At 37.9% G+C, this 24652-nt stretch overlaps 1 protein-coding gene across 1 annotated transcript in view; it reads left to right on the forward strand.

The window, feature by feature from the left end:
• tmem163a (transmembrane protein 163a) overlaps positions 1-15098 on the forward strand; it is a 68185-nt gene extending 53087 nt beyond the window's left edge. Inside the window, exons 5-8 of the mRNA XM_042425382.1 lie at positions 1327-1423; positions 9068-9179; positions 10474-10615; positions 10845-15098. Of these exons, the coding sequence (XP_042281316.1) occupies positions 1327-1423; positions 9068-9179; positions 10474-10615; positions 10845-10905 (412 nt within the window). The 3' untranslated portion in view covers positions 10906-15098. The remainder of the gene's footprint in view (positions 1-1326; positions 1424-9067; positions 9180-10473; positions 10616-10844) is intronic.
• Positions 15099-24652: the final 9554 nt, after the last annotated feature.

The following is a 24652-nucleotide window of genomic DNA, read 5'->3' on the forward strand; positions in this document are numbered from 1 at the left end:
ACAGATGATAAAAGACCAAGCTGCCACTCTATCATCTGTTAACACACACAGACACACCTGGGTATCATTAACACACACACACAAATCCAATTTCACTTCCTCCATTTTTAATTCCAATTTCTTAGAATGCAGAGGAGAGATTAGAAATTACCCTTGTATGTGCTTTAAGGCTATATTTGTATTTATTGGGTATTTTTAATTTCATGCTGTCTGTGCTGTCTGCTGTCTGCTTAAAACACTTAACGCTTGAAACTCAATACAGCATTGACTCATCTCTGAAATTAAGTTTAAAGAAAAAGTGGAAAAAAAAGTGAAAAAGGGGTGTCTTGGGCAGAAGCATTCCTCAAAAATATGCAGACATTAAAAGTGGCAGTATTATCATGACCAACCTCTGTAAGAATCAGTAAAGGTGAAACACCACTTCACTGTACTTGTCAAGATACTGTGTCTCTGTTCTGTAATGAGATAGATGGGAGACAGATATTTTAATCCGTGCCAAGCAGATGTGTCAGACGAAGACAGATTATGGTCGAGCAATGGAGAGGCATTGATTAAGCTTCTTATTCCACTTCTGTAAAAGCAGAGGAATGTCAAGTAAATTCCAACCCTGTGTGTTCATGTGCTTACAAACACATGCAAGCAGCAAGCAGCTCACAAAACATTCATCTCATTATATCCCTTTTTTTTCCCATAATCAAAGTCCCACCCTGAAGCACTCCCAACAGAAATTGACAAATTGTTTATTCTGCTAGCGCACAGTTCCCCAAATAGTCTGTAAACAGTATTCTGACTTCTGCGTAACACTGGGATTATGCTGTTTGAGAGATTTGGTTTTGAGATCAGTTGTATGTTTTATCAATGAGATCAGGTAAGAAGAGGTGCACTCAGTAGAATGTGGCTACTTTTATCATCAGTCTGTGAAATTAACTTCAATGTTTAGTTTAACTGAAGGGAATTGGTGCTTTAGTAGGTTTATCACTACACTGCCATATTACTAGTAATGTCATGACAAGAGCAAGGCTCTGTCTGTAATTCAAGCCATGGAAGAAGTTTTAATAGCAACATTTTTTTTGACTGTTTCTTTAATATTTCATGGAGGACGGTAAATATCTTCCCATGGTTGCAAAGCTTCCAAAGGCCAGTATCATTTATGACTGTTTGTGTCAGGTCTCTCTGAACTTTTGTTTAGGTGTTTGGGTCAGGAAAATTACAAATGATCCTGATTCAAATGCAAAAGAAAGGAACAAGAACTTGGGGCGATACAGTCTAATCCAACCTGACCCTCAACATTCTGCTCTCTCTGTCTATCTGTCTGTCTGTCTGTAGAGCATGCGTAGTCCTTGGGATTGTGTTCGTTCTCTCCTCCCTCTGCATTCTTGGAAAGGCCATCCATGATCTGGCTACCAGGATGCCCCCAGAAGTGGTAAGACAACACACACGCACACACACACACACACACACACACACACACACACACACACACACACACACACCAGCCCACGCACCATATTGGACAATACTTCAGGAGACGATTCATGCCCAATAGCAACATGAAGTGCCAATACAAGAATTGGGACATGTATATAATTTTCTCAAAGGTGAAGGTAACATGTTTGTCTTCTGTGCCACGGATCCTGTCTCACACCAATAATAAATTGTTTTTTTATATTTAATTCCTAACCACAATCTTTCCCCAACCTAAACCAAGTAGTTTCTGTTGCCTTAAATCAACCACCATGCACATTAAATTACAGAAGTAATTAATTACAGACATCGCCCTTGAATATTATCCATGATTATATACAAAATCACTCTCCTTGTTCACTCATGCACTGCCCCCTATAAAATAGATACTCAGTAGTTTATTGAACAGTTAAACTGACCATCATTTTGAATGTCATCATTTTGTGTTATCACTGGCAGGTATATTGTCACATGAATGTAATTTCACATCTAAAAATTCAGACACATTAAATTGTGAGGTTGTTGGACACAACTTTTTTTGTTTCATTGTATGCTAAATAGAGATTGATTTAAGACACAGCCTAAGGTTTTGAAAAATTGTCCATTCTTGGCTTAATTAAGCCAGGATAAGCCTGTGCCCATACTTTTATAATGTCATTCTTGGTCCATAGAATACTTATTGCAATACAACATATAGAGACTATAATGGTTCAGTAAAAACAGGCTTGGACCCAAAAGCACAACTCTCAAACAATGCTGGTAAAATGAAATGCTCAGCTTTAATCAAAGCCAAAACCAGGAAAAAGTCCAAAACCAGGCAGGGTAACAAAACTCCAGAAAGGCAGGATAGGGGTCGTAACAGGCAGGCAGAAAAGACTGGCAAGAAAAATGGCTGTGACGCAAAAGACTGATTTAGCAAAGAATGAAAGGGAATGGACCAGTATAAATGCAGCAGGATGAATGGGAAAGTGGAAGCAGGTGTGCAGAGGAGCAGGGGAAGGTCAGGTGATGGGGAATGACAGGAAAGGGTGAAACTGCAGGGCAGGAGGATGTGGTAGAATATGGAATAACAGGAGAGTAAGGTTATGTTCACAGTACATGCTTAAGTGGCCTAAATCCAATTGACGGATAACTCAGATCAGTTTTTTTTGCACAGAAGTGTGAACAAACAGAATCCTATTTTTTCATATCAGATCTGGGCTACTTGCATATGTGGTACTAAATCTGATTCATAGTCAATCTCTGCTGTCAGAACAGCCAGATCAAAATTTGTGTGTTTGGTTTTTTTTCACCTCTCTGTGCATGCGCATATCACCTGTTGTCATTATTAAGTGTCGGCACCTCACACCCCGGTAAAAAAAAACATGTCGCCTTCTCGTTCTCATTCCCTTCCTCATCATTTGTATTGTCCGCCAACCGCCACAAGAAATAATCCTTAGTTCAGCCACGCCATCCATGTTTATGATTTGACTGTCACACAAAAGACATTGCTGTTATTCTTGTACGCATGAGGCTCACATTTCAGTTAAATCTGCACATGCGTGGCAGTTTAGGACCTCAAGAGCCGAATACATGTCACTTACAAACATGAATGTGAACCATCAACACAAAAAGATCAGATCTGACCATGAAAGCCTGTGATGTAGCTTTAGTTCATGGCAAATCAGAAGGTGAACAGAAAATGAAAAGACTGATGTTGTGACAAGAAACACAAATAAAGGGAATATTGTGATTTTGCATTGTTTTGCAGACACAGTTTTGAGTTTGGGAGCTTAGACTCTGCATAGGACAGTAGTTTATTCATTAAGTGCTGTTTAATTCAAGGTTAAGACTTTTTTTACCACCATCACCAATGCCATGACAGTGTAGCTGTTAAAACTTTGCCTCGGGCCATGTAATTTTCCACAGTACTATATGAAATAGTCAGAAACTAATTAACTTCTGGAGTGTATTTCCCCCAACAATATAAACAATGTGTTTATGAGAAGGAGGCAAACACACATGTGTGAGAGGAAGTGCTTCATGGCACTAATTATCCCTCATACACATACGAACACACACATTTAAATAAACTGGCATAATGAATGAAAATTCATGGAGTGAATCAATTTGAACCAATACACACGCATGCAGTACATGTGCACACAGAAGGAACACACCATGCATCGTTATGAGCTAGGTATCTTTTTATAGCCCTGTGGCGTAGTTCTTCTGACGTCAGTCTTTGTCTCCCTCCATCTGACTTTTATTCCTCTTTCTCTTCAACAGAGACACGCACAGACGCGTGCACACACTTTCTTTTTACTGTCAACATCACTCCACCCCCCCCCCCCACCCCCCCCCCCCCCCCCCCCCACCCCCACCTCTCTCTGGAGGTGTTAAGACTATGAATAAGGTCCTAAAATAGTCCCATCTTTCTGTTGCTGGGGCACGGCCCAACTCTTCCATCATCACACTGTTTGGGGAGTGCCCATCTCATCCTTTCCAGATCGATGCTTTTAACTCTCTTATTTGGTTTGTAACCAAATAAGAAGCCCCCATCTGTCCATTTCACTAATCAGTGAAGCCAAGACACAGAGGGAAGCCAGACTTTTTAAAAACAGATATCCCTTTAGGTTTTCTGAAATGTAGCTGCAAAGCTTTAAGATATACTCCTTGATTTTGTTATAGGGCCTGATAGCACTCCAAAATCCCAAAATATCTTCACATTTCACTATTGATGCTTTTAAACTCAACACAGTTCACACTTTAATTTTAAAACAGCAATAAGCTTAGAGGAAATTTTACTATTGGGTCCTATAACAAACTCAGGGAGTCTATCTTAAAGTTACCCTATGAGGTTTTCTTGTTAACAAATAAAAGTGCATTGCCTATATACTTGAGGCCTAATAGTTGAGTCAGATGCATTTCTTTCTTCATAAAGCATTTGCAAAGCCAGTTTTTTACATTTACTGACATGAGATATAAGCTCATAACAACATTACTCCTCATAATGCTACAACTGGTCAAAAAACTCCAAACAGCACCTTTAAAGAATGCAGAAAAAACAGCTTTTATATAGTTTAATGTAATGCATCTACAGTATACTTTATATGTTAGTTTTTGTAATTCCATGGACCTGTAATTGATTTGTATTATATAATATTTCCTGTTGTGAATACTATGTTATGTCAGAGGCCATTTTGCTATTACAAATTTATATTTTAAACAGTTGAAGGTTGCATTCACAACCATAGTGTACAACTGCAAGCAAAAATGTTTTTAACACATGTTTTCATGGAAAAGCATTTTTGGTCATGGACTCACCTTAATTTAAGTCTCTCAAAGCTTCACTTCGATGATAAAGGAACTGTGATTAATAGCAAAAAAAAAAAAGAAAAAAAAAAGACGTATCCAAAAGAAGGTTTTTGACTATAAATTTAAAATATGCAGTTAGGATGTGAGATTGTTTAAATATCTATATGAGACAAACCAAGTCTGTCCTCTTGAGAATTTTAAATGCATGTTTGATGTTGTGAAAATTAAGTCACGAAAGCTCCTTTGACCGCTAATAATAAAAAAAAGGCATAAAACCAAGAGACAAAACAGGCAACAGCTACTCTGTAGACTGTGTTTGATGTGCCGGTACCATTATGTTAATAAGAAACTGTGGGTGTTAGGTCTCAGAGGAGCTTCCTGACACCAGTAAGAACCTACTACCAGTGTCTCTTTGACATTCTCTCTTTCTTTCTCTATTTTTCCTACATTGTCCCTCTCTTCCAATCTATGTTTGTTTCCTGCCAACACTCTCTGTCTTATCAAACTCCGTTTCATGCACGATATGCACGATTGCATGCATGGTAAAATAATACAAACCTATAGAAATGTCCTCGGCCTCCATAATGAACAAGATAACTACACATCCTGTACCATCCTATGGTATTAATCTTAGCATGTAACCTACATCTAATGGATTTTCAGTTTGTTCAAGAGTGATCTCAGCCATCTGGCTATGTCATTGTATGGAAAATACACTAGGCTGTGTGGCTGTGTGGAATTTGTAGAAGCAGGAGTATTGAATGATAGGTTCATCTCATTCTCTGCGTCATTTATCCAGTCTCTCTCTACTTTCTTCCCCCGCAACGATATTCATTATCTTTTGCCATTCTCTCTCTGTCCCCTCCCTCCATCCTGTCTCTTTCACCGTTTCCCTCGCCCCTCTTTCATCATCATACCCAGCTCTTTCTCTATTTCTTCTCCCTACAAGCTCACCATGTCTGTCTCCCTCCATTACCATGTCTATCGTCACTACTTTGTCGTTTTCAGATTCTTATTTCTTTCATTCATGGCCTCTCTTTCTTTCCCCCCACGTTTGGGCTTTTTGGTAGAAACAGGCTTTCTCAATGAAGTCTTCATCAAATAGCAGTCAGAGGTGATTTATCATACCAGCAGTGATCTTTTTATGCACCCTGTCCGTGGGGCAGTGCATGTGTGACAGAAAGGGCCAGATGCAAATTAGGAAGAGAAAATGAAAATTGCACATTTAAGAGGGAATGAAGAACCTGCGGTCTGAATATTATATTTCTCAGTTGATGATGTTATTGACTCGGCCAGAGGATAACAGCAGTGGTACATTATAAATAGTGCACAACGTTGCCACCTCATAGTATTGGGCTGTAAAATCACATTGAGTTGACGAGGGGTGCGAAAAATCAGGAATCCTGATTCGCATCACGTCCTGGGTTGCTGCTCTCATGGCAAGCTGTCTGATTAAACACAGAGAGCTGAGATTGGCTCCCCTAGCCGCTGTGCTAGAGGGAGGGAGGGCAACACACACAACATACACAGCCACACTGGTGCAAGAAATATACAGTGCATACATGCAGTCACACATTTTCTCTAACCTTGCTTTCATGCAGTTTGTTCTCAGATCTTGATCTCAATGACATCAATAAAAAAAACACCTAAAAATCTAAATAAGGAATCACCTGTAAAGAAGAGAAAGGGTTCCCTCTCTTGCCTCTTTCAGCCTAATGAAAACATACAGTACATGTACAGCAACAGATAAAAGCAAAAGAGTATTACATAATAAGACAAGTACAGAGAATACTGTAGACAGAGTGATACTGAACACCAGTAGCGGTCAGCCAACAGAGGCTGCGTATACATGTGAAACTAAATGGAATATGATCAACTACAGTAAATTGTATTCAGCTTATTAGGACCCAGCTGTGTAATAAACACAAATTCAATACGAGTGCTTTCTTTTTCTACAGCCATCTAAGCTCAGTAAATGGGAATAGAAAGTGTCTAGGGGATTAGTAAATTATTAGCTGACCAGCAATCAAGAGCTCAAACCCGAAGAAAGCTGATGTTGGCAGCGTGTTCATGTCAGAGAGAGAGAAATATAAAGACCAAGGGTGTGTCTAAAACAAACAGCAAATACCACAGCTTGAGGCTGAAGCCAATGTGAAATTACCTGAAAGTGGAATGCCACCAACAGATGCTGGCTCTAATTGACTCCCATTCAAAAAGCATCAACTTCTCTCTAGAAATACTAAGTCAATAATTTTTTGTTTTTGTTATGTCATTATGGTCTCAATCGTTACATTCGGTCCCAATAAGTGTGTTGGTGGTCATTTTGGAAATTATTGCGCCGTTAATAAGATTTGAAGACTTATAGTAGGCTTTGATGTTATAGCACAATGTAGCAAAAGTAGCTAACATTAGCCCAAGTGTGCAGTGTTTGGTGTTTCCAGTAAGCTAGTGTTAGCATCGGTCTGAGCTAGCAGACTGCGTTATTTGGAAGGTCCTGGTTCCAAACGGAGAAGATGGCACCGACCATAAGCAGCAACTCTGGGCTTAAAACTGGCTCCAATGCAAACCAATGGGTGACCTCACACCTCACTAGGTCCATGTTTATATACAGTCAAGTCTGAAATCACTCCCTATTTACTAGATGGCTCACTATATTTACTTTGTGCCATTTTATTTGAATGATCGAATTCTGAGTGTGAGTATATAGTGTGCACAAAAATTCCCATAGTGGAATGAAAAATGTAGTGTCCACGGCATATACACTACTTTCTGCTTACTATCCCACAATGCATCACATAACATTTTATAGATGTGAATAACCGCCACCTGCCAGTGATGCAAAATGATGATGATTCTTAAATGCCAGCACTCTTAGTTTTCTGCTTATCAGAGTTAACTATTGAATTGTAGAGAATAGTAAATGAATGAACGAGGTCATGATTTAATAATTACAGATTGTTTTTTTTTCACAACAGACTTGTCATAGTAGGAAAAGCACGGGTATTACTAGTAACATTAAAAATGGCTCCGTTCTATTGAAGTGTCCCAGTAAGCTGTGACAGTGTGACAGTGAGCCAGCACATACAATACCGGGACCCTGAAACTGAAGCAGCTAAATGGCATTCAGACGTCATTCATTTTTTTTACTTGCATGCACGTTTCCTACTGTGAAATATCAAAAATGCCTATTCCACACTTAGATAGCCTGCACATCCAACTCATCCACTTTTGCGGGTTGAAGTTTGATGGATCAATTACATGATCTTCATCAATCAATATGAATGATAAAGGTGTGACTTCTTCCACCCAAACAGGTGCAACAAAAGTCCTGAAAAAGACTCTAATTACGCAAAATAAGTGAGAACACCTGTGTATTTTAAAAAAATAAAAACATAGTGTTGTTAGGCTTTATGATAGTAATTCATGTTAACAAGTTCATTATTCAATCGAACAGATGGCGGCACCGTGACATATAGGAGAGACCATAAGCTAAAATTATCAACGGCATCAAATATGGTAGCAGAGAAATATACACTCATGTAAGTTCCTTTTGTAAAGAGGAACAGAAGAAGAAAAGTTCAGGTAAAAGAAAAAAAATCAGACAAGTGTAATCTCACAGTTCAACAGCACAAACGTTTGGAAACAAAGTGTGTCAGAGCTGTAGCTTACTTTTGTGCTGTTTCTTGGCAAAAGAGTATTTTGACTACAGCACTAAAGGTAGTAGAGGAGCCACCACTGCTGTGCGCTGGTTGGTGGGTTGGTCACAAGGTCTAATTTTATACAAATGTGTTGCAAAAAGCTGACAAAAGGTCTAGTCTGGAAAGATGAAGTCTGATAAAAACAGTAGTTGTTTTTTTCTTCTTATATGTGTCGCTTACTGTCCCAGTTTCCTCCGCTCTCCTCCCTGCCTTTGTGTCTCTCCCCCCTGTTGGGCTAATTAAATCTGATAGCTAGATGCTCTGGGGTCAAGTGTTAGTTTTTGCTGAGTCTGTTTGAGACTCAAGTTGAAAACAGCAGACCCTCACTTCACTTAGAGGCGTCATCTGGATGACCTTGGGTTGATGCACTCAAGTCAAGCCTGTATTTATTATTAATGGTTGAGCTGAAAAAAAAAAAAAAAGTTTTGTGGGTCATTCTGTCTGGCTGATGATGTTGGTGCTGCCTTTTTTACTGTCTGCATCACACTTGCTGTGCACAGCTTTCTCTCACTGTCCTTTCATTTAATCCAACATATGTTTTACCACAGATTTGTCATACAAATAATCTGCTCTTTCCCTCCTCTCCTCTCTGTTTTTTTTTCCTTTAGGATGACTTCCTCTTCAGCGTGTCCATAGTGAGCGGGCTCACATGTGCTGTGCTGGCTGTAGCCAAGTTCATGCTGGGAAGAGTGCTGACAAGCCGGGCACTTATCACTGACGGTAGGACACACACACACACCCACACACAATTAGATATAAATAAAGGTTATAAATAAATAAATAAATGTTTTGTTTCTCATAACTTATCACTGTTTCCATTTCTTAAGCCTTTCTGTGTTTATAGTCATTGTCGTGTCTCTCTCCTGCTAATAACGGAGAGATGCTTCCCCTCTCTCATGGGCTCAGTTTTTAATGACAAGTAGTTCAACCGGATCAGTTGCAGAACTGACTTGCCTTCATTAGCTGTATTAGTTATGAGGGGGAAAAATATGGCATTAAAAGTTAGTGTTGAATGATAATTTATAGAGAGAGATAAATAGATGGTGCCCAACAGGAAAAAAAGAAACTACAATGTAGTTGAAACCATTTGCATTTAGTTTCATACAGTAATATAGTATCTGAATATGAATTAATAAAATTCTAATTGAAATGTTTTAATTACTTTCAAGTAATGTTGAATTGATTTTACAGAGAGTGGTGGAAGATTCTGATTCTTTAAGTATAACTACATAGTAAATAACACAATGTACAATGTTTTAAGTAGAAGAACTGATGTATTATCAGCCACATGTACTTAAAGTATCAACATTAAAAGTACTCATTTTACAGCAGAAGGGCACCAGTCAGTGTTATAGTATTTTATATTATTGGAATATTGTTACTAATATATTAACATGTGAGTTTAAATGCTGTATGTTGAGGGGGAGGTAATTTTTACTACTTTATATTTACTTTATGTTTTCATAATGAGCAAATAAACAAATAGGTTATGACCCTCTGGCTGCTCATAGATACATACACGTGAACAAAAGCGCAGCAAACACACACTCACAAACACACACTGCTCTTCCTAAGTCTCACAACGCACAGGACATCAATCCAATAAACCTGAGGTTGCTGTTCTTAGAGCCTGGATTTATTTCCCACAAGACTTTGCACTTACTGCAGGCAAGACAATAACCTACTGTGCTAGCCTTCACACAAGGAGAAATGTAATTATGAAAAAAGTCAGCCATTATACAGAAAAGGGTGATTCAAACAATAGCTATAATCTATGATTATTTACGATACAGCTATTTATAATTGATAGTTTCAAAAATAACTGATGAGAATGTGTCTGATCTAACGCTCCCATGGTAAAGATCTGTGTAAACATCGGCTGCAGCTACATGATTAAGGCAAAGAAAAGATTTCTATCATGGTTTTTTTGTATTGGTTTTGCAAATGGTCAGTCCCTTCAGACATACAGCACATCAGCAGACATAACACTCTCTATATGTTTTCTGTTTTTCAGGGTTTAACTCTATGGTTGGTGCCATCATGGGATTTTCCATTCTGATCAGCGCTGAAGTCTTCAAACACCACGCTGATGTCTGGTTTCTGGATGGCACCATCGGAGTTCTCATTGGACTCATCATTTTGGCATATGGGGTCAAGTAAGAGATAAACTGATTTGTTTGACCCGTTGACTGATTTTAATTGAATCCATGTGAGGCTCCACTTGTTTCCTTTGTATGCCATGACAACTTGACAGCTCTGTGCTTGCTAGGATGGTAAGAGTTAGGAGCCTAAAACAGGCTGAGACAAGACTTAGACCCCCTGCTGTATGTATGTATGAAGCTGTAAGGTTTGCTTTCTAATAAGACCTTGTGTCTGTCTCCACAGACTTTTGAAGGACATGGTGCCCCGTGTGAGACAGACGAGGAACTACGAACGCTTTGAGTGAGAGACCTGTGTGTTGACCAGACCGGCAGGTTCACACAGACACACACACTCACACACACACACACACACACATATACACACACACACCTGGCTGCCTCCTGCCCTTCGCCCTCTTCTCTCTGTCTTTCTTACACAAAGTACATGCACATTTCACCCGCATATACATATGGACGCTACACATTCATGTCGTCACACACACTGGAATATATACACATATGCTGTATATACTGTACATAGCATATTCATACATTCAGACATAAACAAACACACATGCATGCACGCGCACACACACACACACACATACACACACATCTGAGAGACATTGAGGAAAAAGGACATAATTGAAGACCTCCCCCTGCCAAGAAAGAACTTCAGTTGTTTTGTTTTTTTTCCAGTCTTCTCTTCTCCACTTTTTCTTCATGAAAACCACAAATTAAATATTACACAGAGAATAAGGAAAAGGGGAGATGCAACATGGATGAGATGCTCCACAACTGAGACTGTTGTCTTCTAACAAGAGTTATGGATTTGTTCAACCTGGACATAGATGTCTGCTTTCACACAGTTTTTCCTCTCCAGGAAACTACAGTATGTTGATCGGCTAGGTTCATTCATTCATGAAGATTCAGCTATTGTTGTGGGGAGTATATGGGGGATCAAAATGAAAATCCACCAGAATGATGTAGATTTTACGGGAGTTAGGTGAAGTCCCACATGAAAGATAAAGTATGCGTTCCCATGTTACTCACTTGGGAAAACATATACAAGGAGTCTCTCTATCCTGTCTTAATTAAGAATATGGAACCTTCATTTTTAACTTTTAATGTTATCAATTATTAAGTGCAGATGTCCCTCTCCTAAAACACAGGAGGTCCTGGCAAAATCTCAAAGCCTGAGACTCACACAGAGAGTATATAAGCAGCACTGAGTCAGCAAACACCACTTTCTCTGTGCATACAGGAAGGTGAAAAGCATCAGTGCACAGTCAGGTCAGCCTTGATCTGGAAACTCTACAACTAAAAGCAAACACAAGTAAAAAGTACAGGAGACAATTATTTGCCAATTAATGGCTATAAACCGAGGTGCACAAAGCTAAAGTCATTTAACCAGTTTATATTACATTGCATCACATTATATGTGATGTGTCCAAGCACAAATTAGCAAACTTTCCCTCCAAACATTGGTGTTTGTAGCTGACAGTTTAGTGCAGTTCCAATTTTAAACACAATGATGGTTAATTCAGGGTATTTAGCCTGTTTTGTCTTAACTACTGTATCTGACTTTATGTTTCGTTGCCATATCTTTGTTCATGTTTTTGACTTGTTTACAAACACACATACCTTAGTCAGTTTTTAAAGGAAATCCATTCAGTTACTTTTGTTTTTTTTTTACTTGAAATATTATTAAAGTTGACAGGGTGTGCTGGGCAATAGCTAACAAGTGAAGAATAATTAATCAAATCAAAGTTGTAAAGGTGAGATGGCTAAAAAAAACACAATGTGGTTATCTTGTGTTTTTGCTGTAACACCTTTTCAGGCTTAGATAAATAATCAATGTAAAAGCACTAAACACCAGGAATGTTCCCTGTACTACTTGCTATTATCTTGTTATTTATCATTTGCTCAACAGAGTGTTGAACTGTTGTGGTATTTATTATATTTGTTTTAGCATTTCCCTTTTTTTTTTTGCTTGTTTTGACTGCAAAGTTCATTTGGAAAGTTGGAAACGATTAAGTCTCAAGCCTTAGATGAAACTAAGCACAATGACAAAGATAAAGCAGCCTGTGGGAATATCATTTACATTGCATATCATTACAGTTTTTCAGAGACAGTGTTTTCTTCTGTGTCTGCTTACCAGCTTATTTGTTCTGCATGTGCATTATCATTATTATCATTCATTATGATGTGCAATGAACAGAATGTAAATACAAACCACACAGTCTGCTAATATGTATATTACACTGTTTGGGTGCATCAGTAACAAAAGTCACAAATAGTCATAGTACTTTATGGCAAAACATAGTGGGCTTTTTTGGAGTAGACAGCTTATAGTTAAAATACAGGATGATCAGTGTTGCATAGTAAAAATGTTTACTCTATAGTGCTTATATACTGTAAATGTTGTTTTACATATTACTGTAGATTATTGGTGAAATGAAATGACAAGTCTTACTGTAAGTTTTTGCACTGTAAGTGAAAAATCTCTGGTTGGATGTAGGTGTGATCTGACAGTGCTGTCCAAGGCTCAGCTGTGTTTTACAATTTCTCTTATATCACTTATCAGCAGCTGTCAAGTGAAGAACTGATCGCCAAGCCAGTCACTATTTATATAACTGACACAGGAGTTACATGTGAGCACAGCCATTATTGTTCCCGCAACAGTTTACCTGATGGCACAAATCAGTATTATTTTACTGATCTTTGGAAACTGTGGATGACATAAACCCATATGTGAGATCATCCATTTGATTTAAGAAAAACATTGAACATTTAAAAAAATCAGGAAATAGTGAATATTGTGTTATTCTACGTATCATGTAGATTTAGTGACTTGATGGTCATCCTATTGGAGGATATTTCTGTCTAACTCAAAATAAGCAATTACATAAAAATAAAATAAATTCCGTTCACAGATTGGTTTTATACAAAGTCATTGTCATGAATTAAATTAGAAATAAATGGATATAAATAATTCATAGATGCTGTGTTCACAAATGGACCTGTTTGTGGCCTGGTCTCCTCAGCTATCCACAATGCTTGTGAGACACCTTCTGGTTGGAAACCACATCACAGGAGTTTTAATCAGTATTCAGTGCACTTGATCCTAGGGAGAGAGTCTAAATTTATCCCGGGCTTAAAACCGCTACAAAGCCTTGGACAGTTATTCTGAAGGGGGCCTACATCCGCTCTACACTGTAATTATCAACTCCTGAGTTGACATACCGGACAAGGTGCAAAGTTATTGTTATTATCTTTAGTTTCATTGTGTGAAGAATAAGGATTAGCTATAAATTGAAGGTGTGAATCAATCACACCTCTTCAACTCACCAACAGCACACAGATTTGTAATGTTTCCCTCTCTGACGCATAGAAGACAATCTTTACAATTACTTTTACTAGTAAAGCACAGTGTTCATGTGCTGAAACCAACACATAAGGCACAGAACACACTAGAAGAATCATCAATCAGTCTCTGTAACTGTAAATGTATGCTTTACTAGCTCTATTGCTTGTATGGTTAACTATTGTGTTTGGATAAACCAGAGACTATTTTGATCTCGGCAAAGTCCTTTCTACCTCTCTTCTTTGCACTTTGTTTTATTTTCATGCCATTTCTCTTGTACACATTCATGCTACTGTAATCATGGCCCTGGCCACCTTTACACTCCTTAATAATGGGTGATCTTAGAAGCTGTTGTACTCACTGTAAATGACTGTAAGTGCAACAGCTGAATACCAAAAAAATCTGTAAAATGTAACTGTACACCCATGACCACCAGAGTTGTGGTTGCATTTCATTCAGCTAAAATGTGATTCCTCTGATGCCTCATGAAATGTTTCAACCCTCACACTCCATCTCACTAGAAAAACTGCTAGAGGTTTGTGAAACAAAGACATCTGAACATGTATTTCTTGTTCGTACAAACACAAAATCTCTCATCACTTGAGAAATACAAAGTGGTATAAAATCTTAATCCATTTCATTGTTTCATGGAAATAGCTCAGAAACCTGTCCAATCAATTATACAGCTTGATGAACTGTGCCAAATCATTGAGACCATTTATCCACTCTTCTGACATGTGCATATCTTTTAATTGTGCTTGTGTTGATGAATGGATTTATCATTATCATCCCCAAAACGGCACCAAACCATTCATTTTACTCACAAAATTATGACAGCAATACTAACCACCTCTCTGTTGCTATAGGCTTTGCATGGGCTTATAAAAACCCTTCAGTGGTTACAGATGCATTGCGACCACTCTCTCACACACACATGGAAAGATGTAATTGAATTTCCAATAAATCTGACTATGTAACAGAATTATTAATTGTCTGTTTGTACAGTAATAATAACAGTGGTATTACAGATGATGTAAACACCATTTATTTATGTAAAAGAACAATGAAGCATCTCTTTGTCAAAGAGCAAAGTTTTATTGATTAATAAAGTTTTATCCTGCTTATTCATCAGCAATCATTGAGACATGATTCTTTTTTTTTTTTTTTTTTAACCACACAACAACCGTCATGGAAGGCTTTTTCCTACCACATCAGTAATACATAAAGCGGGGACATACATCTACGGAGTGAAAAAGAAAGTAGATGGTGAGTACCATGTGAACAAGCACAAATTCCAACCCACCCACTCCAAGTCACAGGGTCAATATAAACAAATATATTGTATCAAATTTGTCAAATGAGTCGCATCATTTCTGTCAATCAGCTGCTGTGTCTATAATATAAACATATATAAACATTTAAACTATAAATATGGGGTGTCTCTTATATGCACACTACTTTGTGTGTTTTAAATGTCTTCAGGCAGTATATGTCATTCATTTTATATTTTGACTGCTACTGTGAAAGTGTTCTTTGTGCACTTATGGTTCTTCTCTCCTTAACCTATAGTGTTGTAAATGGACTGCACTTATATAGCGCCTTCCTAGTCTTCCGACCACTCAAAATGCTTTTACACTACAAGCTACATTCACTCTTTCACACACACATTCATACACTGATGCAAGGGGCTGCCATGCAAGGTGTCAACCTGCGTATCAATACGAGCTAATCATTGATACAGACTTTCACACACGCAATTTTGGGGTTCAGTATCTTGCCCAAGGACACTTCGACATGAGGACCGGAGGAGCCGGGAATCGAACCATTGATCTTCTGATTAGTGGATGACTCACGCCACCTCCTGAGCCACAGCCATCCATGGAAACTCTTACAATCATAAGCAGCAATAAACATCAGTCAGCTACAGTGTGGAAAACACACTGGTAAACAAAATGTTTATGCTTTCCACCTATAATTTTTAAGAGTGTTTCTAGGTTTGAACACATGAATAAATGCTGTTGTTACATAAGCAAAACAGTAATCATATTGAATCAGTCACATCAGTCTCAGTAATTGTAAATTACACTTAACATGGATAAAATACTTTGTTTTCTTCATTATTATATGAACATTCAGCAGTTGGACATTGGCTATGTGAATACCTTAGTGTAATGTGTCTTTAATGTGCATCCAAGCTGCTGCTGACAAGACAATGTTAATTACATCTCAAGGAGATGACTAGAAAGGCGCACTCATTCCCCTTACCTTCTTTTCAGGTTCATAGGAGACTGTGAAACACCCAGGACATCATTACCAGACAGGCAGTGGCTGAACTGTTATGTCAGGATCAGGCTAATGCTCACTCCCATTGAGTCAGCAAATTAAGTGGCTGGAAGGAGTGGATGAGTGCCCAAAGGCTATGCATATAGCAAGTACAGCTGAACTTGGTGTAATGTATTTTTTTGAAGTCAGGTCCAGTCCAATCAAAGAGTTGAGTCATCTCGTATTGGCAAAAAAGAAAAAACAGAAAAGAGGAAACTGAGCTAGCTATTGTTAAATATGTGCACAGAAATAGAACATACTAGATGACTATACTAACACTGTTAAATAAATGCTGTATCAGAAAAATTGTGATAAAGTGGAATGAACATTCATAGGCAAATTGTACGGATTGGAAACATTACTTCCCTTGACAGAAGTTATCTTGTACTCAACCTGAAGGAAACGCTGTAATAGCATAATTCTTGTCCATAAATGGAGATAACACCATGTGTCACATGTTGCATTTGTGAATAAAGTTATAGCTTCAGTTTGAACACCATTTGAAACAGTTTGTAGTAGCCTACAGCTGTCCCTTTTGAATGAAACAAAGGTTTCTTATCCAGGCAATGGGTGACAAGTATCTGCCTCATTTTACACTGTTTTAAGTCTTCATTCACGTTCACGTGCATTGAGGATACCACAAACATCACCCAATGTCTGTGCAGGATCAGTTTGTGAGATCTGAGTGTAGACAGTGCATTCTTGTCATCTCAAATTTGTGTGACTTGCAGAAACGTGGAGAACTTCACCTGTAAAAGGCCAAGAATCAAACCTGCATAGAGACTTCTTGCCGTGAACAACTGAGCCAGTTGGAAATGGCCATGATGTCATGAGGTGCTGCTGTACTTTGATCCCAGAATTAACCTTTATGTGCAGAATAACTTACACATGTTTGCTTTCTATGCAACACTGCGCATGCCTTGCATAAGGCTATCAGGTTCCTATCGTAGTCTCTACAAGGGGCAGGTGTGAATTGGGGACTAGTCAAATCGTACACAACTGAGAGGATCAGACAATGTTTACTATTGTAGTAGACTGGGAGCATCAAGTGATTATGAGAGAGTTTTTATGTTTGACAATCTACACTGTAGCTGGAAATAGAAAAGAAAAAGAAGAAATCATCAGAAGGTGTGTAACATACAAGATCATCAAGCATGTTATTCAAATGGTGATGCAGGACCTCAGCAAGTTAAGGGGCTATATAATCAGAGATGAGTGGCTCTGAATGAACTCCATTGCACAGGGGCTCTCACTCAGAATTAAGTCTGTAAGGTTGTGCTAACAATATGGTTGTGTATGGAGACCGGTACAAAGCTCTGGAGGACAATTTTCCTCAATTCAGGGGCAAATGCACCAATCTGGTTTTTGGTCATGTTCTCTTTGGTGCTCCTCTTTCCTCTTCTCCAACTCGACAACTAACTCTGTGACCAGCTAAAACTGGTTTAAAAGTGTATGTTTATGGGTTATTTTATATACCGGCAAATGGTCAGCTCAGGAATGAAAGGCTGCACTAAGGCAAATTGCCCAAGCACACAGGTAAAAGGTTTCCTGTGTAGGCTGTGAGAGCCTCGATCTTGATCACAGAATATTTGTGTTTTCCATTAAAAAAAAAAAAAAGAGTCTAAATAAAATAGTGCAATTCAATTTGAAAAACAGTCCACTTTTAATGCGGCACATTATTACGAGTTGAAAAGGTATACTGTGCACTTCATGGTGATATTTTATTAAAAAAAGAAATGATTCAACTATAACATTAAAGGGCATAGATTCATAGTGAATCCAATACTTTGTTGGTAGCATCATAGGTATTTGGAAAAATATAAATATTTTATAATGCCTCTTATAGTATATTTATAGGTCTGTGTTGATTTGCCTTTTTGATTCAGAGTTGACCTGATTATACTGTAGATCACAGATCCAGTTTCACAGATCTACCCCTCCTCTGACATGCTTGTTTACAGGAAGTGGCTGCTTCTGACTTCACAGCCTGGAGCATGCTCATTGGAGGAGAGAACAACATGAGAAGAAGGGAGACTATTTCTTCTAGTGCTTTTCTAATTACAAAAATGATCCTCCACATCCTTTTTCCAACCCTTCAACCCACATTCCTCCAACTTGTTTTTCAATCAAGATGTTGACTCTCTGGAGCATTCCTTCACAGGTAAACTCAAAGGGAAGGTAAGGCTCAATGTGAAATATACAAAAGGTACTTCCAGTGGAGTGGAGTGCAATGAAAGTACAATGTATGGACATTTGTGACAAAGGTGACATATCTGCCATTTGTTTACACCTTCCAAATTATATACATTTGTCGTCTACCATAGTCAGTGGATTGATTTTACTGTTTGACCTACTAGCTCATCATTTGATTCCTTATTCATTTGATTGAGGTTGAAAATAATCTGTATGGTGTGCTAGGTTCTAGGGGTGTGCCCGAATACAAATACATTATTCTGCAAAGCACAAATAGTGGGTTTTATACGAATATTTGTTTCATACAAATATTTTAAAAATTATTTGTTGGGGGTGTTCCCCAGAGATAAAGCTACTGAGCTACTGACACAAGCAAAGTGCTTTTAAAGACTCTATATAAACTGTTGTTCTCCTTCTCCTTTCCACAAAGTTAGGTTGTTAAAAATAGGCAATAAATGAAAAGTGCAAAGCAATAATTGCCTTTGAAGTTCCTCCCTACATGTTACATGGTGTGCTGTCTCTGTGTTATGGGTGTACAAATAGATAGGTCTGGCTACAATGAGGCGGTGAGTAAAGTTTTATCTCAGTAATCATAATAATTTTCTAAAATTAAAAGTGTAATAAAAACAAAAACAGGATTTTTAAGCCTCTTCCCACTTTTATTCGAATGCAAATACAGATACAAATAATTTTGCTGCCTCAACAAATACAGATACAAATACAAATACTGGGATCTCTGCACATCCCTAGTAGGTTCTACACAGGAAGACTATTAAACTTTGATGAATGTTAGATTATTTTAAGTGTTTCAGTTTAGAAAATGATGCCTTACCTCTCTAGTGTTGGGCTTTCCCCTGAAGAACTGTGAGTTCAGGGTCTAACCTGGGATACAGGAAAGCACAGCCATTAGCTAAGGCCTCCAGATGGGCGGGGTATTCATATGGGAAAGACAACCACACAAAAACCTGCAACAGACCACAGACACAAAGCTGTTCAAACTACCCTGACGCTGAATACGCACCTACCGTATGCAGGTCTATATGATTCACTCATGCACTTCTTTTTGTCACCACATGGTGCCAGCCAACACCAGCACATAAATGATGCATCTTACACTCCAGTACTGCACCTATGAGTAAAAGCTTACACAAGGTGAGTTGTTATTACTTTCTGTGTGGACCCACACTTTTCAAACCCATTAATAATTATTTTGTGTGGAAAAAAAATGTGGGTTTGAACAATTTTAAATTCTTGTAAAGATTCCAGTATATCCAAATATTAAACATGACATGCTTAATTGCAGGGAAAAGTGTATAAAACAATGACCACACATCTAGAATATTCTAATGCTGATGTAACCTAGTAGAGAAATGGGCTCTGTAGGATTATTTTATTTCAAGTATTATTTTCTGTTCACTTAAACAATGCGTCAGTAAGAGGTATCTTCTCAGACTTAGTTCTTATTAGTTATATCAGATAATTCTCCTCCTCTCCGCTGGCCTTCTCTCTTAACCTCCTCTCCACTGAATCAGATCTTCATTTCACTCTACATGATATCTATCTTTCTAACATTATAGTGCTCAACTCATATGTGTTTGTCCGTGAGAGTGAACATGGGATAAATTTTATTTAGGGCTTGAATTAGTCATTTTTGTAAAACTACACAACATGATCATTAGGGGGAAACATTGTGCATTGTGTCTTTTTTGACGCACTGTATCTCATCATTCTGTCCCTTCACTTACACGTGTCATTTGCAACATATTATACACCATTAAAGGATTTCGGTATAATTTAGGGAAATTATGCATCTCGATACTCTCTTGGTATCTTCAAAAAGATAATAAATGGGCAAATGAAGGCACCATGATTATGTTAATCACTAATCCATTCTGGTGTAAAATAGACCTTAATCCAATGGGGCCCCCTTCAATTTCTGTAATATCAGTGAATGACAGTAAATCACTTAAAATATACTTTTAAGAAAATCTTCCTTTTGAAATTAGGTTATGAGTCATCATAATTACTAATGCTGTATGTTCCAACATTTTAATATTAAAAATAACTTCAATCAACTAAATTACACACACACACACACATGCTCATACACTCACTCTCTCTGTAGTGCTGTCTGAATCTGTTTAAGGTCATGTAAGGTCATGTAAGGTGAAAATGGTAACATAGAATGAGAACTGTGAAAATGATTGCACTCCACTGGATGTATTCTCCAAGGGGGCCTCCACTGAAGGCAGTCTCTGCTATGTTAAGACCAGATTCATCTATCACCTCACCAGGATGCACCAGGATCTGCGGGCAATGTAAAGAGTTCTCTCTCCTTTGTTTCATTCAGAATTCAACCAGTATGAATTATTTTAAGGCTAATACAGCACCACACTGTTTCTTACTTGCTGGCAATATTAATAACAACACTAAAACAAAAAATAATATTATTAGATCTAATCTCAACTAATATTAGTAGGTCAGTTTTCATCCCTTTGTGAGCGTTCCACAAGTTAAATGGACTGAGGCTCAAATAATAATAATACAAATTAGACAAGAGCTCAGAGATATTTCAGCTGTAGGATTACTATAAAAATGCTCGGCCCAGGAGCAAATATTTTTTTTAGATCTCAAAGCAATGTGGCCATTGTATCCTATCAAAAGCCCTTCAAGCAGCTAGGAGGAAATGGCCTCATCTGATGACTCATTCCCTCCTTCTAAGGTAATTGTGTATTATTTCTGGTAAAACTGTTTCCAATCCCTTACGTAGTTTTGGCTATTCTCTTCTGATGAAGAGTTAGGTCTATGTGATTCATATTCATTTCTGTTTCTATTTTCACTTTGCTCTTTCCAAGTTTCCCAAACTGGGCTGAACAGGACCACAAATCATCGCCAACATCACCATGACAGTTTGTGTTAATTATGCCACTTTGCCATTCTCCATCCAGATCAACCTTCAATTTGAAGATTCGGAACAGGAATTTGCTAGTTAAAATCTGGTCCTTCTTCTGATCATCAATCAATGCAATTTATAGTAATACAGACATTTAAGCGATATTGTTATGTAGGCAACTAATGTGGAAAATGAGCTCAAGGGACAGTGAACAAAACTGCTATAACTGCTATAAACAAAACAAAAAAAACAGCTGGAAGCACAGGACACAGGGGGCATATTCATAAAGCTTCCTAGTACAAAGAGTACAAAGAGTTGCTCCTGGTGACGAAATTGACAAAAAGAAGCTTCATAAAATTATGATGTTTTCTAAGAATTTCCCCTTACAGTTAAGACTAGATCCTGATAAAGATAAAAGTTATTCACAAAGCATCTTAGCCCTTAAGAGAGCTCCTACGGCTCCTTGCTCAGAGTTTCTCTGAGAATTTTTCTAAATCATTCGTAAGCTAGGAGAAATGTTTAAGCTAGGTTAAGAGCTCTCTGAGAGTTTTCTCAGAATGTTTGTGAATATGGCCCCAGAACTCTATCTTAACCTAACAAGAGGGAGCAGTTACACCAACATACACTTCACACTTTATCATATCTGTGAATTTCCAAAATCTCACTGAGATAAATGAGGATGGAGCACAGAGACCCATTCACCACATAACTACAGTATCAAGGTCAGTCTTCATCCAAACCACAGAGGGCCACAACAACAACAACAACAGCAAAAAAACAAACAAACAAACAAAAAAAAACAGCAGGACCAAAAAGAGCAAAAACAGCTAACATGCTCACAATGACAGTGTTAGCATGCTGACGTCAAGCAGCATGCTAACATGTTTATGATGTTCACTGTCTTAGTTTAGAGCGTTTGCATGCTAATATTTGCTAATTAGTGCACAACATAAAGTACGTCTGAGGCTGATGGGAATGTCATAAACTATAGTTTTGGACAAATTAAAACTTTTTACCTGACGGTGGCACTAGAAGAAAAGTTAGAAGATCAAAGTTATTAGGCCAACAATTTATCCTGAGAAGGACAAGAATGTTCCTAACAAATTGTTGATCCACCCAATAGTCGATGAGATATTTCACCAGGGGATCACTAAAGACAGTAGAGCCTCTTTCACATATAGTTCCCATAAATTACTGGGGTAACTTTTCAGGCACTGCTAGTGATTTTCACTATTCATACTTGCAGCTACATTCAAGAACTTTTCCATCTTGCGACTTTTCACATATGCCATGGCAATGCTGGATTAGATGGGCAAGGAACAGTCCAGCAGATGGCAATAATGCACTTATGAATGCCAGCATCTCTAACTGTTCCAGACAGCTGCTTAACAATTTCACCCTCTGCACAGACTGAGCACTTGTATTGCTTGTTAGTTATCAAATCACCTGTGAAAGCATTGGCAAGGCAACCGTAAACAAGTTGTGGATTCAAATACATCATCAGCAGAGTCTTGTGATTGGTTCACTTGCTCCATGTGAAAGGGTCTTTTGTCAGATGGCCATAACTCTTCACATGCTTGGTCCTGCAATGTTACAGCTTTGATTCACAACACAGTTGTACTGGCATTTTCCCTGGAATGTTACTAGGTCTTGAGGTGGGATATTGGTGGTACAGATTTCCCTTAATATCAGTCCCTGCTCTCATTCACACATGACCTCATGCAGGAAAAGTTCCTGAACATTTCAGGGATAGACTGCATGTGTGTAAGGAACTTAGGATTCATCCTCTGGGCACCAAGAAATATCTGTCTGTATAATGTTTAATGGCAACCCATCCAACAGTTGTTGAGATATTTCACTGGATATGTGGAAACTGGCCTGTTGTTGGCACAAGAGAAAAAGTCAAGGTCACTAAAAATCCTTAGGATTAATTGTCTTGAGACCATGGATATATGTACCAAATTTAATTCCAATCCATCCAACAGGTGTTATTTTAAATAAAAAATGAAAATGTCAACCACATGGTGGCACTATTGAAAAATTCAGTTAGGATCACCACAGTTAGTAGAATTCATCATCTGGGGACCATAAATGTCTGTAAAACAATTTAATCCGATAGTTTTTGAAATATTTCAGACTGGACCAAAGTGGTACCCAACCAATAGACCAATATTTCCATCCTACAACCATGCTGCTAGCATGGCTAAAAATCACTGGATCTACAAAATCTATCCAGATTACTGCTGTTGTGGGAAAATAACTGATCTTTTCCATATTTTTACCTCTTTGTAATACATCACATTCACAGTATGTCAAGAAACTAACTCTGTTTTGTTTCAAATTATATGGTGTGATTAAATAAATTATCATTATTAGTAATATTTTCTTATAAATCTTTACCAATGAGATTTCAGTGGTAAATTGCCAAAACAATAATATAAATGTAGAATTGTCAGTCAGTGTGTCTACCCATGCGTGGCAGTAAAGCAGTTTTCATCCTCTTTGATTTGATTGTCTGAGAAACAGACAGCAATTTTCCCTGCAGAAAAACATCTCAAGATGTTTTCTGAGGTACAAGCCTGTCCTTGTGTTTTAATCTGTGATGATTTACTCTGACGCTCGTCTGCATTTTGAGTCCAAGTAGTTAGCATCGAAACTAGCTGGGAGAGATTTTAACTAATTTCCTTCTGAATAAAGTATAAATGAAGTGTGAAATGATGTCACCAATGTAAATCAAATGAAAATTGTATTTTCATATATCTTAATGAACTTTCAAGACATGTTGAAGAAGACGACCTTGTGTTGTTGTGTATGTTTTCACCAACTCCTTGAGGAAATATTGCATGTATGTAATTGAAAAAGATTCAGCCCTCTTGTAGCGTCTAGGCTGTCCCTTTAACCAATCTGTAAAACCTCCTGAAGACACATTGATTGACTAGAGAGCAGTAAGTCAGTTATTAAGTTTTTTTTTTACATTTCAGGAGTAGTTGAGGGTGAGGTAGCTCTGCTCCAAGTGATCCATTTTTACTGCGGGTCAACCTCTGAAACTGGGATCTAGCCTAACAAACAGGTCTATACTATCCAAGTAACTGCTAGAATAACCATCAAGTGTGGACGGCTATTGTAGCAGGTTCCACTGTGGTTTCACACCACTTATCACCTCTGCATTGATTTATCAAAAAGAGGTGACCTTTCTCTCAAATCAATCACAAAGTGACACAGTATGTAAATACAGCATTTGTATACTGTAGACTTGTGCTATGTCTTACATACAGTA

Source organism: Thunnus maccoyii, chromosome 11, assembly GCF_910596095.1.
Source record: "Thunnus maccoyii chromosome 11, fThuMac1.1, whole genome shotgun sequence".
Taxonomy (NCBI): domain Eukaryota; kingdom Metazoa; phylum Chordata; class Actinopteri; order Scombriformes; family Scombridae; genus Thunnus; species Thunnus maccoyii.